The sequence below is a fragment of the Heterodontus francisci genome, chromosome 48 (assembly GCF_036365525.1).
Source record: "Heterodontus francisci isolate sHetFra1 chromosome 48, sHetFra1.hap1, whole genome shotgun sequence".
Classification (NCBI taxonomy): domain Eukaryota; kingdom Metazoa; phylum Chordata; class Chondrichthyes; order Heterodontiformes; family Heterodontidae; genus Heterodontus; species Heterodontus francisci.
The window spans coordinates 15652768-15672458 of record NC_090418.1 but is presented as its reverse complement, the minus strand read 5'-3'; the positions used below and the strand labels follow the sequence as shown (position 1 = coordinate 15672458).

General features: G+C 47.0%; 1 protein-coding gene across 5 annotated transcripts in view; it reads left to right on the top strand.

The window, feature by feature from the left end:
• The window catches only part of LOC137357573 (lysophosphatidic acid receptor 6-like), a 29994-nt gene extending 18461 nt beyond the window's left edge, over positions 1–11533 (top strand). For 3 of the 5 annotated variants that reach the window (XM_068024007.1, XM_068024004.1, XM_068024006.1), the window contains 2 exons: positions 8018–9184; positions 11188–11533. In XM_068024007.1, coding sequence (XP_067880108.1) covers positions 8123–9076 — 954 coding nt within the window. In that variant the 5' untranslated portion in view covers positions 8018–8122 and the 3' untranslated portion in view covers positions 9077–9184; positions 11188–11533. Of the gene's footprint in view, positions 1–2825; positions 2916–8017; positions 9185–11187 lie in introns of all 5 variants that reach the window. The other 2 variants (XM_068024005.1, XR_010971188.1) reach the window with 2 other exon arrangements.
• Positions 11534–19691: the final 8158 nt, after the last annotated feature.

Here is a 19691-nt window from a genome sequence, read left to right as displayed (position 1 = left end):
GAATTCCTCCTCTACACTATTATTGCTAGTTTGGTTTGCCCAATCTATATGTAGATTAAACTCACCCTTAATTTAACGTGTAAAATTAAATCCCTCTGGATTGGAAAGTTGCACATGTCACACCACTTTTTAAGAAGGGTGAAAGGGGGAACCAAGGAAATTACAGACCAGTTAGCCTGACATCTGTGGTGGGCAAGTTGCTGGAGTCTATAATCAAGGATAGGGTGACTGAACATCTAGAAAAATTTCAGTTAATCAGGGACAGCCAGCATGGATTCATGACGGTGGCTCAGTGGTTCGCACCACAACCTCACAGCTCCAGCGACCCGGGTTCAATTCTGGGTACTGCCTGTTTGGAGTTTGCAAGTTCTCCCTGTGACCGCGTGGGTTTCCGCCGGGTGCTCCGGTTTCCTTCCACAGCCAAAGACTCGCAGGTTGATAGGTAAATTGGCCATTATATATTGCCCCTAGTATAGGTAGGTGGTAGGGGAATTGTGGGGATGTGGTAGGAATATGGGATTAATGTAGGATTTGTATAAATGGGTGGTTGATGGTCGGCACAGACTCGGTGGGCCGAAAGGCCTGTTTCAGTGCTGTATCTCTAAAATAATTTAAAAATAAAAAATAATGACAGGAAGGTCATGCCTGACAAATCTCATTGAATTTTTTGAAGAGATGACTAAGGTAGTGGACAGGGGAGTGTCTATGGATGTTATTTATATGGACTTTCAGAAAGCATTTGATTTAGTCCCACATAAGAGACTGTTAACTAAGGGAGAAGCCCATGGAGTTGAGGGCAAATTATTGACATGGTTAGGAAGTTGGTTGAGTGGTAGGCGATAGAGAGTGGGGATAATGGGTAAGTACTCCGATTGGCAGGACTGGTGTCCCGCAGGGATCTGTGTTGGAGCCTCAATTATTCACATTATTCATTAACGACTTGGATGATGGCATAGTAAGTCATATATCCAAATTTGCTGATACAAAGTTAGGTGGCATTGTAGACAGTCTAGCTGATAGTATAAAATTGCAAGGAGATATTGACAGACTAGGTGAGTGGGCAAAACTGTGGCAGATGGATTTCAATACGGGCAAGTGTGAGGTTATCCATTTTGGACCATAAAAGGATAGAGCAGGGTATTTTCTAAATGGGAAGAGGTTAAGTACAGTGGATGTCCAAAGAGACTTGGGGGTTCAGGTGCATAGATCTTTAAAATGCCACGAGAAACTGCAGAAAATAATCAAAAAGGCTAATGAATGCTAGCCTTTCCATCTAGAGGATTGGAATATAAAGACAGAGGTTATGCTGCAGCTGTACAAAACCCTGGTTAGACCCCACTTGGAGTACTGAGAGCAGTTCTGGGCACCACACCTGAGGAAGGATATATTGGCCTTGGAGGGAGTGCGACGTAGGTTTACAAGAATGATACCTGGACTACAGGGGTTAAGTTACGAGAAGAGGTTACACAAATTAGGCCTGTTTTCGCTCGAATTTAGAAGGTTAAGGGGTGATCTGATCGAAGTCTTCAAGATATTAACAGGAAAAGACAGGCTAGATAAAGATCAACTATTTCAACTAGTTGGAGATTCTAAAACTAGGGGGCATAGTCTAAAAATTAGGACTAGACCGTTCCGGAGAGATGTTAGGAAGCACTTCTTCACGCAAAGGGTTGTAGAGGTTTGGATCTCTCTCCCACAAACAGCAGCTGAAGCTAGAAAAGTTGATAATTTTAAATCTGAGATAGATTTTTGTTAAGCAAAGATATTAAGGGATATGGGCCAAAGGCAGGTATATGGAGTTAGGCCGCAGATCAGCCATGATCTCATTGAATGGCGGGACAGGCTCGATGGGCTGAATGGCCTACTCTTTTCCTATCTTCCTATGTTCCTATGACGCAAGAAGTCTGCAAAGCTTTATAGATAGGTTAAGTGAGTGGGAAAGAGTTTTCCAGATGGCGTATAATGTGGGGAAATACGAGGTTATCCACTTTGGTAGGCAGACTAGAAAAGCAAAATATTATTTAAATGGAGAGTGACTATAAAATGCTGGGATACAGAGGGATCTGGGTGTCCTTGTACATGAATCCCAAAAAGTTAGCATGCAGGTACAGCAAATAATTAGGAAGGCAAATGGAATGTTGGCCTTTATTGCAAGGAGGTTGGAGCATAAAAGTAGGGAAGTCTTGCCACAACTGTACAGGATGTTGGTGAGACCACATCTAGACTACCGTGTACTGTTTTGATCTCCTTATTTAAGGAGGGATATACTTGCTTTGGAGGTAGTTAGGATGGTCCCTGGGGTGAAGGGATTGTCTTCTGAGGAAATGTTGAGCAGATTGGGCCTATACTCATTGTGGTTTAGAAGAATGAGAGGTGATCTTACTGAAACTAAGATTTTAGTGGGCTTGACAGGGTAGATGCTAAAAGAATGTTTTCCCTCGTGGGGGGATATAGAACTAGGGAGCACTGTTTCAAAATAAGGGGCTCTCCATTTAAGACAGAGATGAGAAGGCAGTTCTTCTCTGAGGGTCATAATTTGTTGGAATTCTCTACTCGGGAGAGCTGTTGAGACTGATCATAGACAGATTTTTGAACTCTTGGAGTCAAAGGTTTTGCAGAATAGGCAGGAAAGTGCAGCTGAGGCAAAGGTCAGATCAGTGATCGTATTGAATGGCGGAGCAGGCTTGAGGGGCCCTATGGCCTATTTCTGATCCTATTTCTAGTGTTCTGTGCCGCATCCTAGGATGCATCCCACATGGAGCAGGTGACTTTGCTACTTTGAGGACTCCCAAACTTTTAAGTACCTGCTTTTTGGTCTACTTTAGTCCTAGAGTTGTCCGACGAGAAGAGATCACAAGCAAGTGGAAGGGCAAGGCAATGGAGAATTTGAACACAAGAATGAGAATTTTCAAGTGGTGAGCTGAGAGTCAAATATAGGTCAGTGTGCATAGGGGTGATGGGCGAATGGGACTTGGGGCCAGTTTGCATATGGGCAGCAGGCTTTTGGATGAGTTCATTTTACGGAAGGTAGATGATGGGAGGTCGGTCAGGAGAGCATTGGAATAGTGACGTCTAGGGGTAAAGAAAGCATAGTTGAGGCTTTCAGCAGCTGATGAGCTGCAAATGCTGGAGATCATTAGGAAAAGCAGGAGGGTATTTATCCCTGCCACATCATTCCATTAGGTCATGGCTGATATGTACCTCAACCCACTGAAAGATTTGGATTTTTCAATGTGGAATTTTCAGAACTGTTTGTAAGCAACACTAAAACAATAAACTTAATCCTGGATTCAGAATGTTATTGAACTAAACAACAAGCATATCTTGAAAATGTTCATGGGATCATTTGTTTAATACATTGTTACGACCAGGTGAGACAGGGGTCTAGGGGTTCCCTCTCCGCCTTTGCCTAGTCTAACTGTAACAGGGTTTAATTTTAAAAACACTGTTTTTAGCCCCATGCCCCCCTCAGTGAATTCTTGTTCACTGCTTTCCAATTGTACGGCAAAGAAATCAGACAGATTTTCTTAGATTTTAAACAAGAAAGGTGGAAATTTATTAATGTTAAAATTTAATTCCTTTGACGACTACGAGTACGTGATGTGACCACGCCAGCATCCATACACAATAAACACATGCAGATAGAGACAGAAAAAGTAGAAGGAATAAAGGGGAAATGTTTGAGGCAATATCTGGCAGTTATTTACAGTCCTTCAAGTTCAATGTGGAGTCTTTGGGGCCCAGTGCACGCTTCAATTTGTCCCAATGTAGGAGTCTTTCCTCTTGAGGTTTAAGTGACTTCAGTGGTTCCGGAGGCTTGTGAGAAAGCGAGAGCGCGCCAGCCAGGAGAGAGGCTGTCTATTCCAGGTTCAGTTACAATTTGCAGTCTGACCCCAAACTGTCCTGTGTCTAGTTCAAAAAGCCTGGACCAGCCGGTTGGTCATATGACCAGCAGGCTTAACCACTTCTGCCTTTGTGGATTCCAAAGCTCTCGGGTGGGGGAGAGGAGGGAGGGGCTGTAGTGCTGTCTCTTACTCGGACAAGATGTGGATCACCATTGCCCAGCCCAGTCTCTCTTAATTGAATCAGTGAGCAATTCCTTTGCCTCTCCAAGCACTATCTCTTAGTATGCAAATGTCCTGCAGCCAAGTGTCTGGTGACCTCTTTTTAAAAGTCATTTCTTCACTCCAACAACAGTTTAAAATTAATGTTCATATGACAAAATTAATATGCCTTATTCTTGGCAGTTGGAGGTATTCATGACACCTCCACACCCAGCGGAATCAAATGTTATTTTTTTTAAAAGAACATTTTATTAAAAGGGACAAGAGAGAAGATAAGTACAGGAAAATACGCATGCATCTTCCTCATTCATTCAGAAATCCTAGCAGTTGTTACAGCCTGTCATTTCTTGGTAGCAGTGCTGCTGTAAACTGCCTTTTTTGGCATCCCAATAAATATGTGGTTTTTGGGGAAGTTTTTCAGTTTGCACATTTCCATGACTGCCTGGGGTGTCTTTGGGGTCTGCGGGAAGTGGAGGGGGGGGTGCGGGGAGGTAGATTTAATTAGCCCTAGGTTGGAATTCTACTCAGGGCCGGTGGCAGTGGGTGGTTCCACTCTGAACTCTTTTTCAGTGCTTTGATGAGTCATGCAAGGGCTTTTCATCTTAGAGGATGGCTGGTTCCCTTTTCCTGACTGTGGGGGAGGATTCTTTGCTAATCTTCCCGTTGTCCCCTGGGACACTCCTGCTTGCAAGTATTTGCCCAGATTCTACTGCATTCCCCTGTGGCACTTCGACTTGGTGAGGCATCACCCTCATGGTGTCTCAGCCCTCTTGAGAACTTTCTTTGTCTCTGCAGGTTCCTGCAAATGCTGTTAGCAACTCTGGTGGGGTGCTCCTAGTGTCTGCATTTTTTTCTTCTTCTTTGGCCTCCTTGTCTCGAGAGACAATGGGTAAGTGCCTGCAGGTGATTAGTGGTTTGTGGAGCAGTGCCTGGAGTGGCTATAAAGGCCAATTCTAGAGTGACAGGCTCTTCCACAGGTGCTGCAGATAAAATTGGTTGTCAGGGCTGTTACACAGTTGGCTCTCTCCTTGCGCCTCTGTCTTTTTTCCTGCCAACTGCTAAGTCTCTTCGACTCGCCACACTTTAGCCCCGCCTTTATGGTTGCCCGCCAGCTCTGGCGTTCGCTGGCAACTGACTCCCACGACTTGTGATCAATGTCACAGGACTTCATGTTGCGTTTGCAGACATCTTTAAAACGGAGTTATGGACGGCCGGTGGGTCTGGTACCAGTGACGAGCTCGCTGTACAATGTGTCCTTGGGGATCCTGCCATCTTCCATGCGGCTCACATGGCCAAGCCATCTCAGGCGTCGCTGGCTCAGTAGGGTGTATATGTTGGGGATGTTGGCCACCTCGAGGACTTCTGTGTTGGAGATACAGTCCTGCCACCTGATGCCGGGGATTCTCCGGAGGCAGCGAAAATGTAATGAATTGAGACTTCGCTCTTGGCTGACATACGTTGTCCAGGTCTGCCGTAGAGCAAGGTACTGAGGACACAGGCTTGATACACTCGGACTTTTGTGTTCCGTGTCAGTGCGCCATTTTCCCACATTCTCTTGGCCAGTCTGGACATAGCAGAGGAAGCCTTTCCCATGCGCATTTACATTTGAGGATATGGGGTCTAATTTTTTAAACATTTCGGAGTTGGCTGACTGAACAGTAGGGGTTTTCATCCGGGATTCCTCCCGGACTTCCTTTAATCTGCCCTTTTGGTCCCTTTTCCCCTTTCCTTTCTAACCTTTTGCCAGCCTTGTGCCTGTCTCATCCCTTTTGTTCTCGGCAGGGGTCCTTTACAGTTCACCAGCCCTCTGCTGGAGGGTCCTCCAAACACCAGTACAGGACTTAGGGGTGCAGGTTTCACTGTAGGTTGGGGGTTCCCCTCAACCTGGCACATGTGGCAACTCCTACAGTACTCCACCCCATCTTTGTAGAGTTTTGGCCAGTCAAACTGCTGTCTTATGCTGGCTTTGGTTTATCATATACCAACATGGACAGCCACTGTAGTCTCGTGGGCCATTCTTAATATTTCTCTCCAGTACCTCTGTGGCACCACTAACTGGCGAACCACTGTCTACTCCTTGCTCTCAGGTCTGTGAGGAGAACTCCATTTCCTCACCAGTACCTGAATCTTTAAATAGTAGCAATCAGGGACTCCCTCTGCTTCACTTTCAGACTGGGCAGCCTGTGCTAACTCTCTCAATACTGGGTCAGCTCGCTGAGCCTCAGCTAGGGAAGATCCATTTTACTCATTCCCTGGGTCTTCTAACTTTCCAAAGAGAGTCTCAGACAAGCAGCCTCATGGTCATCTGCCTGCAGTGCCAATACAGTCTCCTCTGGGGGAGCTGGTTTGATCATGGCCTGATCCACTACACATTCAGGGAAACTGCAGGGAACCATCTCCTGCCACAGCCCTGTCTCTCTGACCTCCTGCGATCTCTCTTTCTCTACTGGGGAAGCTACCACCTTCGTCCCCGCCAGAAAAAGTAGACGGAATAAAGGGGAAATGTTTGAGGCAATATCTGGTAGTTATTTATGGTCCTTTAAGTTCAATGTGGTTGCCAGTAAGTCTTGCTGTTCGTTGGGGCCCAGTGCATGTTTCAACTTGGTCCGATGTAGGAGTCTTTTCTCTCTTGAGGTTTAAGCAACTTCAGTGGCTCCGGAGGTTTGTCAGAAAGCGAGAGAGAGCCAGCCAGGAGAGAGCTGTCTTGTTTCAGGTTCAGTTACAATCTGCAGTCTGAATTCAAACTGTCCTGTGTCTAGTTCAAAATGCCTGGAGCAGCCGGTTAGTCATGTGACCAGCTGGCATAACCACTCCTGTGTTTGTGGATTCCAAACCCCTCAGTGGGGCGGGGGGAGAGGGGAGGGGTGCGGTTGCGTAGTGCTGTCTCCCACCTTGACGAGACGTGGATCACAATTGCCCAGCCCAATCTCTGTTAATTGAATCAGTGAGCAATTCCTTTGTCTCTCCAAGCACTGTCTCTTAGTATGCAAACGTCCTCCGGCCAAGTGTCTGGTGATCCCTTTTCAAACCAGTCATTTCTGCATTCCAGCAACCATTTAAAATTAATGTTGATATGACGAAATATGCCTCATTCTTGGCAGGTGGGGGTCTTCATGACAACATTTTTTTTCTAAACAGTAGGTGTGTCAGCGAGACTTGCTTTGTTAAGCTACAAGATCAGAGGAGCTGACTAGGGATAATATTGGGAGCTGCAGAACTAGAATATAAGGCTTGAGAAGCTGTTAATAAACAATGTCACATTCGATCTCAAGGCAAGATGGTGTGGGAGACAAACTTCCTTTTTCTCCCAGGACAGGAAGATTTGATCCTTCCTTCGATCTTGCGTTGTGCTCGATGGAAAATTCTGAGAAGCTTCGGATTTCCTTCTGTAACTAAAATTGCTGCATCTGTCTGTCTAAATGAAATTATTTAACGTTAGAAAATAACTAGAGTCTTGCTTGTTCCTTGACCTTAGTATTTTGAACACGAGAGGAGACAGCGGAGAACATTTTTCCCTCAATACCCAATCAAGCTCCCTCAAGCTCAGACCTGAAAGCTCCAACTGACCTCAGAATCTACAGCCTTTTTTTGGGGAAGGGGGAGGTGTGGAATGGGAGCACAGAATTCCAGATTTCCGCTAGGCTTTGGATGAAGTGTTCTGTACAAATCTGTTGGCATGGGCTTCACATCTGTAAATGGTCTGCTGGAGAATTCCAGGAGTTTTCTTGTTGCATCCTTGGGGCTCTTATTTTCCAAGGGCAGCGTTTGTAGAGGACCGTTTTAAACTTCAAATGAGGGACTGTTCCCGTAATGTAAAGATCCCAAAATGCAGTTTGCAATTTAAGGAGATAGAGACAAACATAATCAGGTGGCATGAGAAAGAAGTGTTGTTGGAGTAAACCCACAAACACAAACCGTCTAACCCCCGGTTCTATGTATTGTTACAATTTCAGATACTTTGAACTATTGCTGGCCTGGCAGCATTGACACCTGAAGCTGACTTCCCCCTTGCGCAGAGGGACTGGTCCTTAGGAGGGAATTCATACCCATCGATTCAAATGAGTATCGATTCTGCAGACAGTACCAACCACACAGACACCAACAACACACAATGCGAGGTTGGTGCCGACTTCCAGTATATCCTGTTTCCTGTGGTTTACAGTGTTGTGTTCGTCTTTGGCACAGTGTCCAACAGCTGTGTCCTCTGGTACCTCTTCAGGAAGAAGGGTGATTTCTCTCCCTCTGAGGTGTTCATGGTCAACTTGGCCGCAATAGACCTCATCTTTGCCGTAACCCTTCCGTTCAAGGTTGCCTACCATGCCTTGGGGAACGACTGGATCTTCGGTGAGCTGGCATGTAAAATCACCGGCTCCCTCTTCTTTGCCAACATGTATGGCAGCACTTTGTTCCTCACCTGCATCTGCCTGGATCGCTACATCGCCGTGGTCCATCCCATCAGATCCCTGCATCTCCGCAGGCCCCGCTATGGCGTGGTCGCCTGCTGCCTCATCTGGCTGCTTTTGGTTGGCAGCCTTCTCTACTTGACCATCAAAGGACCTCTGACCAGCAAGTTTCCCAATGGGAAGACAGCGTGTCTGGAGAATTTCTCCTCGAGCTCCTGGAAGGGGCACATCTCCGGAATCAGCATCGCGGCCGCAGTCGTTGGGTTCTTCATCCCGTTAGCGATTATCATAGTCTGCTACCCGCTCATTGCCAGGAAGCTGCTGGAGCCCGCCGCCGGCAAAGACACATTGTACATGGTGAAGAGGAAAGCCCTCCGTATTGTGCTGCTGATGCTGCTGGTTTTCCTCCTTTGCTTCGTCCCTTATCACCTCATCCAACTCATCCACACCCTCAGACGTATCCAGGTACTGGCCAGCTGCCGGCTCATCCAGTTCACCTACTCAGCCCGACGTGTCACCATGGCGTTGACCAGCCTCAACAGCTGCCTGGACCCCGTTGTCTATTCATTTATGCGGGACACCTTCCAGTGGCGGAAGTTGTGCTGTTGAGAGAAGCCTCTGTTTCACATAACCTTTCGAATGACCGATCAGAGTCGAACTGGACTGCCAGCAGTTGGAGTGATTGGTCACCGAGATCCCTGCACCTGGTTGTTTCCGGTCAGTGCGTAGACCTTGCCCAACGTGAAGAATACGGGCTAGGGTGGAGGTGGGAGTGAGGGAAGGGGGGACTGGGGACAATTGCACTGAGTGACAACCAGTACTGCAGTGCCTCTGGTGCCTCCAGGGGTTGGAGAATGTAACTGTATCTCTATCAAAACATATACAGACAAGCAACCCCCCCACACTGACATGCACACAAACATGCATATACTCATGCACACACATACACACAATCTCATACATGTACACACACATACACACAATCTCATACATGTACACACACATACACACAATCTCATACATGTATACACACATTCACACTTTCTCTCATTGTTTCATACTCACTCACACAACAATTTCTATCCCACACCCACACTCGTATACAAACACACTTATAATCAACTACTCACGCATATATTCATACGCACACACTCTTCCAGACTCTCTCTCTCTCACACGCACACAGTCCAGCAGGGCTTAGACTGTGATCAGGTACGGGACACTTGGGTGATCTCTACATCTTTCCCCACCCCGATAGCACTGAGCCCCATTGCCGTGCTCACACCACTGCCCCATCACTGAGCTGGAGCAGGTTATCGATGCCCTCGTTGTACTGACTGGTTTATGTCGTGTCAGGGGACTGTTGGGAATGGCTAGCTTCTCCAACAGGGTTTGAATGGCCTGTGGACAAAACGCTCCCCTTTATAAAACAATGTCAATAAAATAACGCAGAACTGCCAGCTGGTGTCCAGTTAATGTCGTTTTAATCACTGTGCCCTCCTCTTGTACGTATCAACTTACCTCATGAGCAAGTGCTCTCAGGAAGTAATAGTTTCAGAGGGCATCGAGAGGGGCGAAGCTTGAAAGGGTTAAATGGCTAAAGGTTCGGCTGGAACTACCGTCTCGCAAAGTAGATCGCGTTTTGTTGCAGCTACTGAATAAATCATGGCTAAACGTGGTATAAAAAAAGCTGACACAACAGCTTAAAGTTCTATATCGCCTTATAAAGTGGCTCAAGGCACTTCACAAGAGCATCACAAAACAAAATATGACACTGAGCCATATAAGGCGCTATTAGATCAGATGACCAAAAGATTGGTTAAAGTGGTAGGTTTTAAGGAGTATCTTAAAGGGTAAAAGAGAGGTGTAGGAAAGGTATTTCAGAGCTTGGGGCCTAGGCAACTGCAGGCATGATCACCAATGGTGCAGTGATTAAAATCAGGGATGTACAAGAGGCCAGAATTAGAGGGCTGCAGATATCTTGGAAGGTTGTGGGGCTGGAGGAAATTAGAGATGGGGACGGGAGGGGAGGGGCCATGGAGGGATTTGAAAACAAGGATGAGAATTTTTAAAATAAAGGCGTTGCTTCTCGGGGAGCCAATGTCGGTCAGCGAGCACAGGGTGTTAGGGGACGGTACATGGGCAGCGGAGTTTTGGACTGTCATCAGGGAGAGGGATGGAGTCGGTAGCTAGGGAACGGAGTTCGGAGTGGGGACCGAAAACAATGGCTTCAATCTTCTTGGAGAAACTTGCTGCTTGTCCAGTACTGGGTGTCGGATAAGCGGTCTGCTCGTCCAGCAACGGTGAGGAGTCATGAGAGGCGATGGTGAATTAGAACTGTGGGTCATCAGCGTATATGTGAAAACTAACACTGTGCTTTCAGATGACGTCACTGAGGTGCAGTACGTAGATGAAAAATAGGAGGGGGCCAAGGATAGATCCTTAGGGGGTCACCAGAATTAACGGTGTGGGAGCAGGAAGAGAAACCATTGCAGGTGATTCTCTGGCTGAAATGCTGAGCATGAGTGTCTGAAATCCAAGCCACGTGAAACTGCCCAAACAGACAACTCTGCGCACATCTCTGCACGCTGAAGGATTGGCAACGAACATTCTTTCAGGATTAATGTGTAGCCTGTTATAGCAAGTGCTGCAGGCCAGAAAGAACAATGCGTTGGGATGCGGAATTGTCAATAACTATGTTTCCATTATATCCGCCTTAGCTATTGTCACGTACACCAAGATGTCGCAACCAGCTGTGCAGCATTTCAGCGTGAGCTGTTCGTCATTCTTAAAGCTCAAGGAAATGGAGAAGGAGAAATCTGATAGGCTGTCATATTGGGTGTGTTAGGGCAACGAGTGGGCAGAAATGTGGAGGGCCCAAGAGGGCACCTGAGAATTAACTCTGGGAAGAACAGAGGGCCATAGGACAAAATTGTGGAGGGTCACAGCTTCCACCCAAAGGACAATGGGTTAATTTAATTCTCAATTGTACTTTGTAAACTGCTGCTTAAATACTGTAAAGTATTAATTCTTGCTTGTACCAAATAAAGTCGTAATTATTACCAATCTGGTGTCAGCGTCAAGCAATTGAACAGAGTCCAAGTGCACTACAATGTCCAGGGAAGACAGCAAGTGCTGGAGTCCATCACTGAGCATGGCCAAACTCAGCTAATGTGTCTTTGCAGTCGTACAGACACACGCCCCACCCCGCCACTCACATTCATACGCACATATCTAAACTCATCTAATGCATGTGCAAATTCAGACGGACAGGCACAAATGCCTTCAAAGCACAGATCCAAATATAGAATGATAGAAATTTACAGCATCAAAGGAGGCCATTCGACCCATTGTGTCTGCGCTAGCCAACAAGGAGCCGTCCAGCCTAATCCCACTTCCTCTTGGTCTGTAGCCTTGTAGGTTTCAGCACTTCAAGTGCCCATCCAAGTACTTTCTAATGTTATCAGGGTTCTGCCTCTACTACCCTTTCAGGCAGTGAATTCCAGATCCCCACTACCCTGTGGGTGAAAATTCCTTGAATCCCCTCTAATCCTCCTAACTCGAACCTTCAATCTATGCCCTCTGGTTATGGATCCCTGAACCAAGGGGAATAGGCCCTTCTTAACCATTCTATCTAGAACCCTCATAATTTTACACACTTCAGTTAGGTCTCCTCTCAGCCTCCTCTCTTCCAAAGAAAACAACCCCCAGCCTATCCAACCTTTCCTCATAGCTAAAATTCTCCAGTCCAGACATCATCCTTGTAAATCTCCTCTGTACCCTCTCTAGTGCAGTTGCATTTTCCTATAGTGAGGTGACCAGAACTGCTCGCAGTACACCAGCTGTGGCCTAACTAGTGTTTTATATAGTTCCAGCATAACCTCCCAGCTCTGCTGTTCTATGTCTCGGCTAATAAAGGCAAGTAGCCCGTATACCTTCCTGACCATCTTAGCCACCTTCAGCGGTCTGTTGTTCCTCTGTTTCTCTACACTTCTCAGTATTCGACCATTTATTGTGTATTCCCTGGCCTTGTTAGCCTTCCCCAAATGCATTACCTCACACTTCTCCAGATTGATTGTCATATATATCAAGAAGCTCGACACCATCCGGGACAAAGCAGCCCACTTGATTGGCACCCCATCCACAAACATTCAGTCCCTCCACCACCGACACACGGTGGCAGCAGTGTGTTAATCGTCTACAAGATGCACTGCAGCAACTCACCAAGGCTCCTTAGACAGCACCTTCCAAACCCGCAACCTCTACCACCTAGAAGGACAAGGGTACAATGAACAACAGAACAAAGAACAGTACAGCACAGGAACAGGCCATTCGGCCCTCCAAGCCTGCGCCGATCTTGATGCCTGTCTAAACTAAAAGCTTCTGCACTTCCGGGGTCCGTATCCCTCTATTCCCATCTTATTCATGTATTTGTCAAGATGCCTCTTAAACGTCGCTATCGTACCTGCTTCCACCACCTCCCCCGGCAGCAAGTTCCAGGCACTCACCGCCCTCTGTGTCAATTGTAGCAGATGTATGGGAACACCACCACCTGCAAGTTCCCCTCCTAGTCACGCACCATCCTGACTTGGAACTATATCGCCGTTCCTTCACTGTCGCAGGCTCAAAATCCTGGAACTCCCTTCCTAACAGCACTGTGGGTGTACCAACCCCACATGGACTGCAGCGGTTCAAGAAGGCAGCTCACCACCACCTTCTCGAGGCCAATTAGGGCTGGGCAATAAATGCTGGCATAGCCAGTGACGCCCACATCCCATGAAAAATATTTTAAAAAGTCATACTCACACATTAACTCTGCTTTTCTTTTCAGATTGCCTGACCTGCTGAGTATTTCCAGCATTTTCCGTTTTTGTTTCAGATCACCAGCAGTACTTGCTTACGTTCCAGCATACAGAGCTGTTTTGCCTCTATGATCCTTAACTACAAGGCCCCATTGCCAGGCCATGAGCAGGCAGGTTGAGGGTTCCTCCGCTGATGTTGTCCAACATCATAAGGAATGGGCACAAAACATTCCCAGGGCCACACACTCCCCCCCACCCACCCGACATTGCTACGTCCCCCTTCTGAGTTGAGGCGTCAACAACATACCTGTCAGAGTGATGACTTAAATAAGTGATACTGTGATGCAAATGAAATAACAGATAGATGTTGACAATAACACCCAGGTGACCCATTAAGTGAATTCCTGGTGTGGTGCCTGTTCCTCCCTAACAGGGCTTCAGACCTGGCAGCCTGGATAGGCATAGCCTTCTACGGCACTGGGGGCTCTGTCATTTACAGGTAGCTGACTCTTGTACAGCAGTTGCAATGTCTTGGGGAGCACCTTCTTCCCCTTGCAGCACCCTCCCCACCTCTCCCCTCCCCCCTCACTGTGCTTCTCTGGACTCGTGCTTTCCAGGAGGTTGCATCTGCTGAAGCTCATCCTGGCTGCTCTGTCCAATGTCAGAGTAGCCTGTTCCCATCTGAACTCCCACACCCAGGCTTTATGTGTTCACCAGGCCTTTGCCTGCCAGCCCCAAGTACGCCAGTGATGCCAGCAGGCTCACGCCCATCTCCAGATGCCGACCACTCACCACTGAGAAAAGCAAGTCTTGCAGCCAGCAATGCCTGCTCTGTGGCACTTTTGGAGCAGCTGAGCTTTATTTTGGGCCTCATGGGGATGTTGGCATCCTCCCTTCGATGAAAGATGATGAACACACAGGAAACAATCCATTTAGGTGGGGTGTCTTCTCTTGGTGCACCTTTGCTGATGGCTGTGAAGGCCAATCCTTGAGAGGCAGGTTCTGCCACAAGTGCCGCACGTGAAGCTGCCAAGTGACGCTGTGAGTTGTTGTTTTTCGACATTGGCGCCTGTTGCCAAGCTGCTGTAACAACTGGTCATCGTGGTAGGGCACACCAGTCCACAGGATGTGTCGCCATTTGCTGTTTGTCATTTTTATAAATTACCTGGAAGAGGGTGTAGAAGGGTGGGTTAGTAAATTTGCGGATGACACGAAGGTCAGTGGAGTTGTGGATAGTGCCGAAGGATGTTGTAGGGTACAGAGGGACATAGATAGGCTGCAGAGCTGGGCTGAGAGATGGCAAATGGAGTTTAATGCGGAAAAGTGTGAGGTGATTCACTTTGGAAGGAGTAACAGGAATGCAGGGTACTGGGCTAATGGGAAGATTCTTGGTAATGTAGATGAACAGAGAGATCTTGGTGTCCAGGTACATAAATCCCTGAAGGTTGCTACCCAGGTTAATAGGGCTGTTAAGAAGGCATATGGTGTGTTAGCTTTTATTAGTAGGGGGATCGAGTTTCGGAGCCACGAGGTCATGCTGCAGCTGTACAAAACTCTGGTGAGACCGCACCTGGAGTATTGCGTGCAGTTCTGGTCACCGCATTATAGGAAGGATGTGGAAGCTTTGGAAAGGGTGCAGAGGAGATTTACTAGGATGTTGCCTGCTATGGAGGGACGGTCTTACGAGGAAAGGCTGAGGGACTTGAGGTTGTTTTCGTTGGAGAGAAGGAGGAGGAGAGGTGACTTAATAGAGACATATAAGATAATCAGAGGGTTAGATAGGATGGATAGTGAGAGTCTTTTTCCTCGGATGGTGATGGCAAACACGAGGGGACATAGCTTTAAGTTGAGGGGTGATAGATATAGGACAGATGTTAGAGGTAGTTTCTTTACTCAGAGAGTAGTAGGGGCGTGGAACGCCCTGCCTGCAACAGTAGTAGACTCGCCAACTTTAAGGGCATTTAAGTGGTCATTGGATAGACATATGGATGAAAATGGAATAGTGTTGGTCAGATGGTTTCACAGGTCGGCTCAACATCGAGGGCCGAAGGGCCTGTACTGCGCTGTAATGTTCTAATTCTAATTTCCCTCTTTCACCAGCTAGTGACTCGCAGGGCCTTCATGTCGCGCTTGCAAGCATCCTTGAAGGGGAGCTTTGGTCACCCCACTGGTCACCATACAGAAGGTCCTTGGGTATGCAACCGTCTTCCATCCTGCGGACGTGTCCGATGCACCGAAGTTGCCTCTGTTTGATTAGTGCCAACACACTTAGGAGCTCTGCCTTCGAGAGGACTGACACATTAGTGATTTTGTCCTGCCAGGATATAGCTATAATGTGCCACAGACAGCAAAGATGGAAATTATTGAGCTTCTTTTCCTGGTAGCTGTAAGTCGCTCATGTTTCACAGCCATACAGCAAAGTGCTGAGAACACAGGCCTTATAAACCATCAGCTTGGTCCTAAGGGTCAGCTTGGTGTTATCCCATGTGCATTTTTCAGGTCGGCCAAAGGTGATAACTGCTTTCCCCTTACGCGTATCGAGCTCTGCATCAAGGGACAGATTGTCTGTCACCGTGGACCCAAAGTAGCAGAATTTGCAAACCACTTCCAGTGATCGGGGCGGCCACCTTGTCCTATGACCACGGTTTTCTTGACGCTTATAGAGAACAAGTTAAAGGCACGGAAGAGACAGTCCATGAGTCTTTGTAGCTGAGTTTCCGTGTGAGTGACTAGCACAGCATCACCAGCGTAGAGGAGTTCTCTGTTCAGGATGTGATTGTTTTTGTCTTTGCTTTTAGCCTTGATGAGTTGCAGATCTTGCTGTCTGACCTAGTGTGCAAGTAGACTCCTTCCATATCTACAAGGAAGGCAAAGGTCAGGAGCATGGAGAATAAGATGCGAAATAGAGTGGGGACTAGGACACAATCCCGTTTCGCTCCATTTTTCACTCCGTAACTGTACAGTGCAGTGCATGTTGTCATGGAAGGAGCGGATGAGACTGAGGAGCCTGGGTGGATGGCCAATTTTTCTCGAACTCTTGTATAACCCTGCTCTGTTGACGGTGTTGAATGCCTTAGCGAGATCTATGAAAGTAAGGTAAAGGGGTATATGCTATCCCCTACACTTCTGTTGTAGATGGCATATGACGGTGATCATATCCACAGTAGATCTGCCGGCACAGAAACCGTACTGTGCTTCCAGGTACACTCGGTCTGCAAATAAGTGGAGTCTTTTAAGTATGACCCTAGCAAAGACCTTCCCCGTGACGTTAAGGAGCGAGATGCCCCTTTAGTTTTTGCAGTCTCCTCTGTCGCCTTTGTTTTTGTATAGTGCGATGATTTTGGCATCGTGCATCATCTGTGGAGCAGAGCCTACTTTCCAGCAGAGAAAGAGAAGGTCGTAAAGGTATGGCAATAGATGGGACTTTCCCTGCTTGAGCAGTTCGGCTGGGATTCTGTCTTTGCCCGGTGCCCTTCTGTTCACTGTTCACTGGTTATAACGTAAGACCCAACTTTGTCTCTGAATTGCTGCTCTGTTGTGATACTTAAATTAACTTTGATCAGTTTACTGCCCTTCCCCCACCACTGCTGTGACTGAGAGACTTCAATCTCCTGCTGAGCCTGTGACTGGTGTCATGCCAGGCCCCCATCTTACAAGAATGAGGAACATTAATTTTGTCATGAACATTGATTTTAAACTGTTATTGGAGTGAAGATCGGACTTGTTAAACAGATCAACTGTGGCTAGAAAAGATACTTGCATATCAACAGACAGTGCTTGGAAGGACCATTCCCTGACACATTCAACCCACAATGGACCTTGATCACCAAGTTGTGTGTAAGAGGAGCATTCCAGAGGCTGCTAAGGTGATACCATCCAAGGCGTGGTCAGATCAGTTAGTCACATGACTAACCAGCTTGGCAACCTGGGTTTTTCTGAATTGTACAAACAGTTTGAACTCAGAAAAAGTCTGTTTGCTCCTGAACTGAGAAGATCTCTCCTGTCGGCTCCCATCTCTTTCTCACAAGCCTCTGAATCCACTGAAGAGACATAAACCCCAAGAGAGAAAAGTCTCCTACAGCGAACAAGGTTTAAGAAGAATACTGGCCCCAACAAAAAGCAAGAACTACCTACAATCAGGGACTCTACAGTGAACCGTAAGAAAAGCTCTTCCGATATTGCGTCAAACTTTTCACTTTATTTTTTTCTTCTGCTCGTTTCTGTCTCTATTTGCATGTGTGTATCGCGTGTGAATGCTAGTGTGGGCAAGTTTTGTATCCATAGGTGTCAACCGAATTAGGGTTTAATAAATGTTACTTTCTTCTTTAAACCTAAGAAAGCCTGTTTGTGCTGGTTTCTTTGCCTTATAATTGGAAAGCGGTGAACAAGGATTCAGCAAGGGGGGGCTAAAAACACAATGTGTTTAAAATTAAACCCTCTTACAATAAGACCAGGTGAAGGCCGAAAGGGAACCCTAGACCTCTTCCTCACCTGGTCCTAACACTTGCCACCGGTTACACTGGTTTTTCCACTTCAGCCTGTTCCTGGCCAGAAAATCACTTGCCTGTGCTGAGTTCACTCCAAAGTGATCTACAGTCATCTCAGACTGTAGTAGTAGTAGCTGGAGGGTTCAAGGGATGGAGGTGGCAACCTGTAAGTGGGAAGCTTCCTTCAATCATTAGGTCAGAAGTGGGGATGTTCGCTGATGATTGCACAATGTTCAGCACCATTCGTGAACCCTCAGATACCGAAGCAGTCCGTGTAGAAATGCAGCAAGACCTGGACAATATCCAGGCTTGGGCTGACTGATAAGTGGCAAGTTACATTCACGCCACACAAGTGCCAGGCAATGACCATCTCCAACAAAAGAGAATCGAACCATCTCCCCTTGACATTCACCGGCATTACCATCGCTGAATCCTCCACTATCAACATCCCAGGGGCTATCATTGACCAGAAACTGAACTGGAGTAGCCATATAAATACTGTGGCTACAAGAGCAGGTCAGAGGCTAGGAATCCTGCGGCGAGTGACTCATCTCCTGACTCCTCAAAGCCTGTCCACCATCTACAAGGCACAATTCAGGAGTGTGATGGAATTCTCTCCACTTGCCTGGATGGGTGCAGCTCCAACAACACTCAAGAAGCTCAACACCATCCAGGACAAAGCAGCCCACTTGATTGGCACCCCATCCACAAACATTCACTCCCTCCACCACCAACGCACAGCAGCAGCAGTGTGTACAATCTACAAGATGCACTGCAGCAACGCATCAAGGCTCCTTAGACAGCACCTTCCAAACCTGCAACCTCTACCAACTAGAAGGACAAGGGCAGCAAATGCATGGGAACACCACCACCTGCAGGTTCCCCTCCAAGTCACACACCATCCTGACTTGGGAAAAATTCTAGAGGCCATTATAAAAGATTTTATAGCTGAGCACTTGGAGAACAGTGGTAGAATCGGGCAGAGTCAGCATGGATTTACGAAAGGGAAATCATGCTTGACAAATTCACTAGAATTCTTCGAGGATGTAACTAGTAGAGTTGCTGAGGGGGAAGCCAGTGGATATGGTTTATTTGGACTTTCAGAAGGCTTTCGACAAAGTCCCACATAAGAGATTAGCGTGTAAAATTAAAGTGCATGGGATTCGGGGTAGTGTATTGCGATGGATAGAAAATTGGTTGGCAGACAGGAAACAAAGAGTAGGGATAAATAGGTCTTTTTCCGAATGGCAGGCAGTGATTACTGGGGTACCGCAGGGATCGGTGCTAGGACCCCAGCTATTCACAATATATATTCATGATTTAGATGAGGGAACTAAATGTAATATCTCCAAATTTGCAGATGACACAAAACCTGGGTGGGAGGGTGAGTTGTGAGGAGGATGCAGAGAGGCTTCAGGGTGATTGGGACAAGTTGAGTGAGTGGGCTAATGCATGGCAGATGCAGTATAATGTGGATAAATGTGAGGTTATCCACTTTGGCAGCAAAAACACGAAGGCAGATTATTATCTGAGTGGCTATAAACGGAGAGAGGGGAATATGCAGCGAGACCTGGGTGTTCTCGTACACCAGTCGCTGAAGGTAAGCATGCAGGTGCAACAGGCGGTAAAAAAGGCAAATGGTATGTTGGCCTTCATAGCGAGAGGATTCGAGTACAGGAGCAGGGATGTCTTGCTGCAATTATACAGGGCCTTGGTGAGGCCACACCTGGAATATTGTGTGCAGTTCTGGTCTCCTTATCTGAGGTTCTTGCTATAGAGGGAGTGCAGTGAAAATTTACCAGACTGATTCCTGGGATTGCGGGACTGACGTATGAGGAGAGATTGAGTCGGTTATGATTATATTCGCTGGAGTTCAGAAGAGTGAGGGGGGATGTCATAGAAGCCTATAAAATTCTAACAGGACTTGACAGGGTA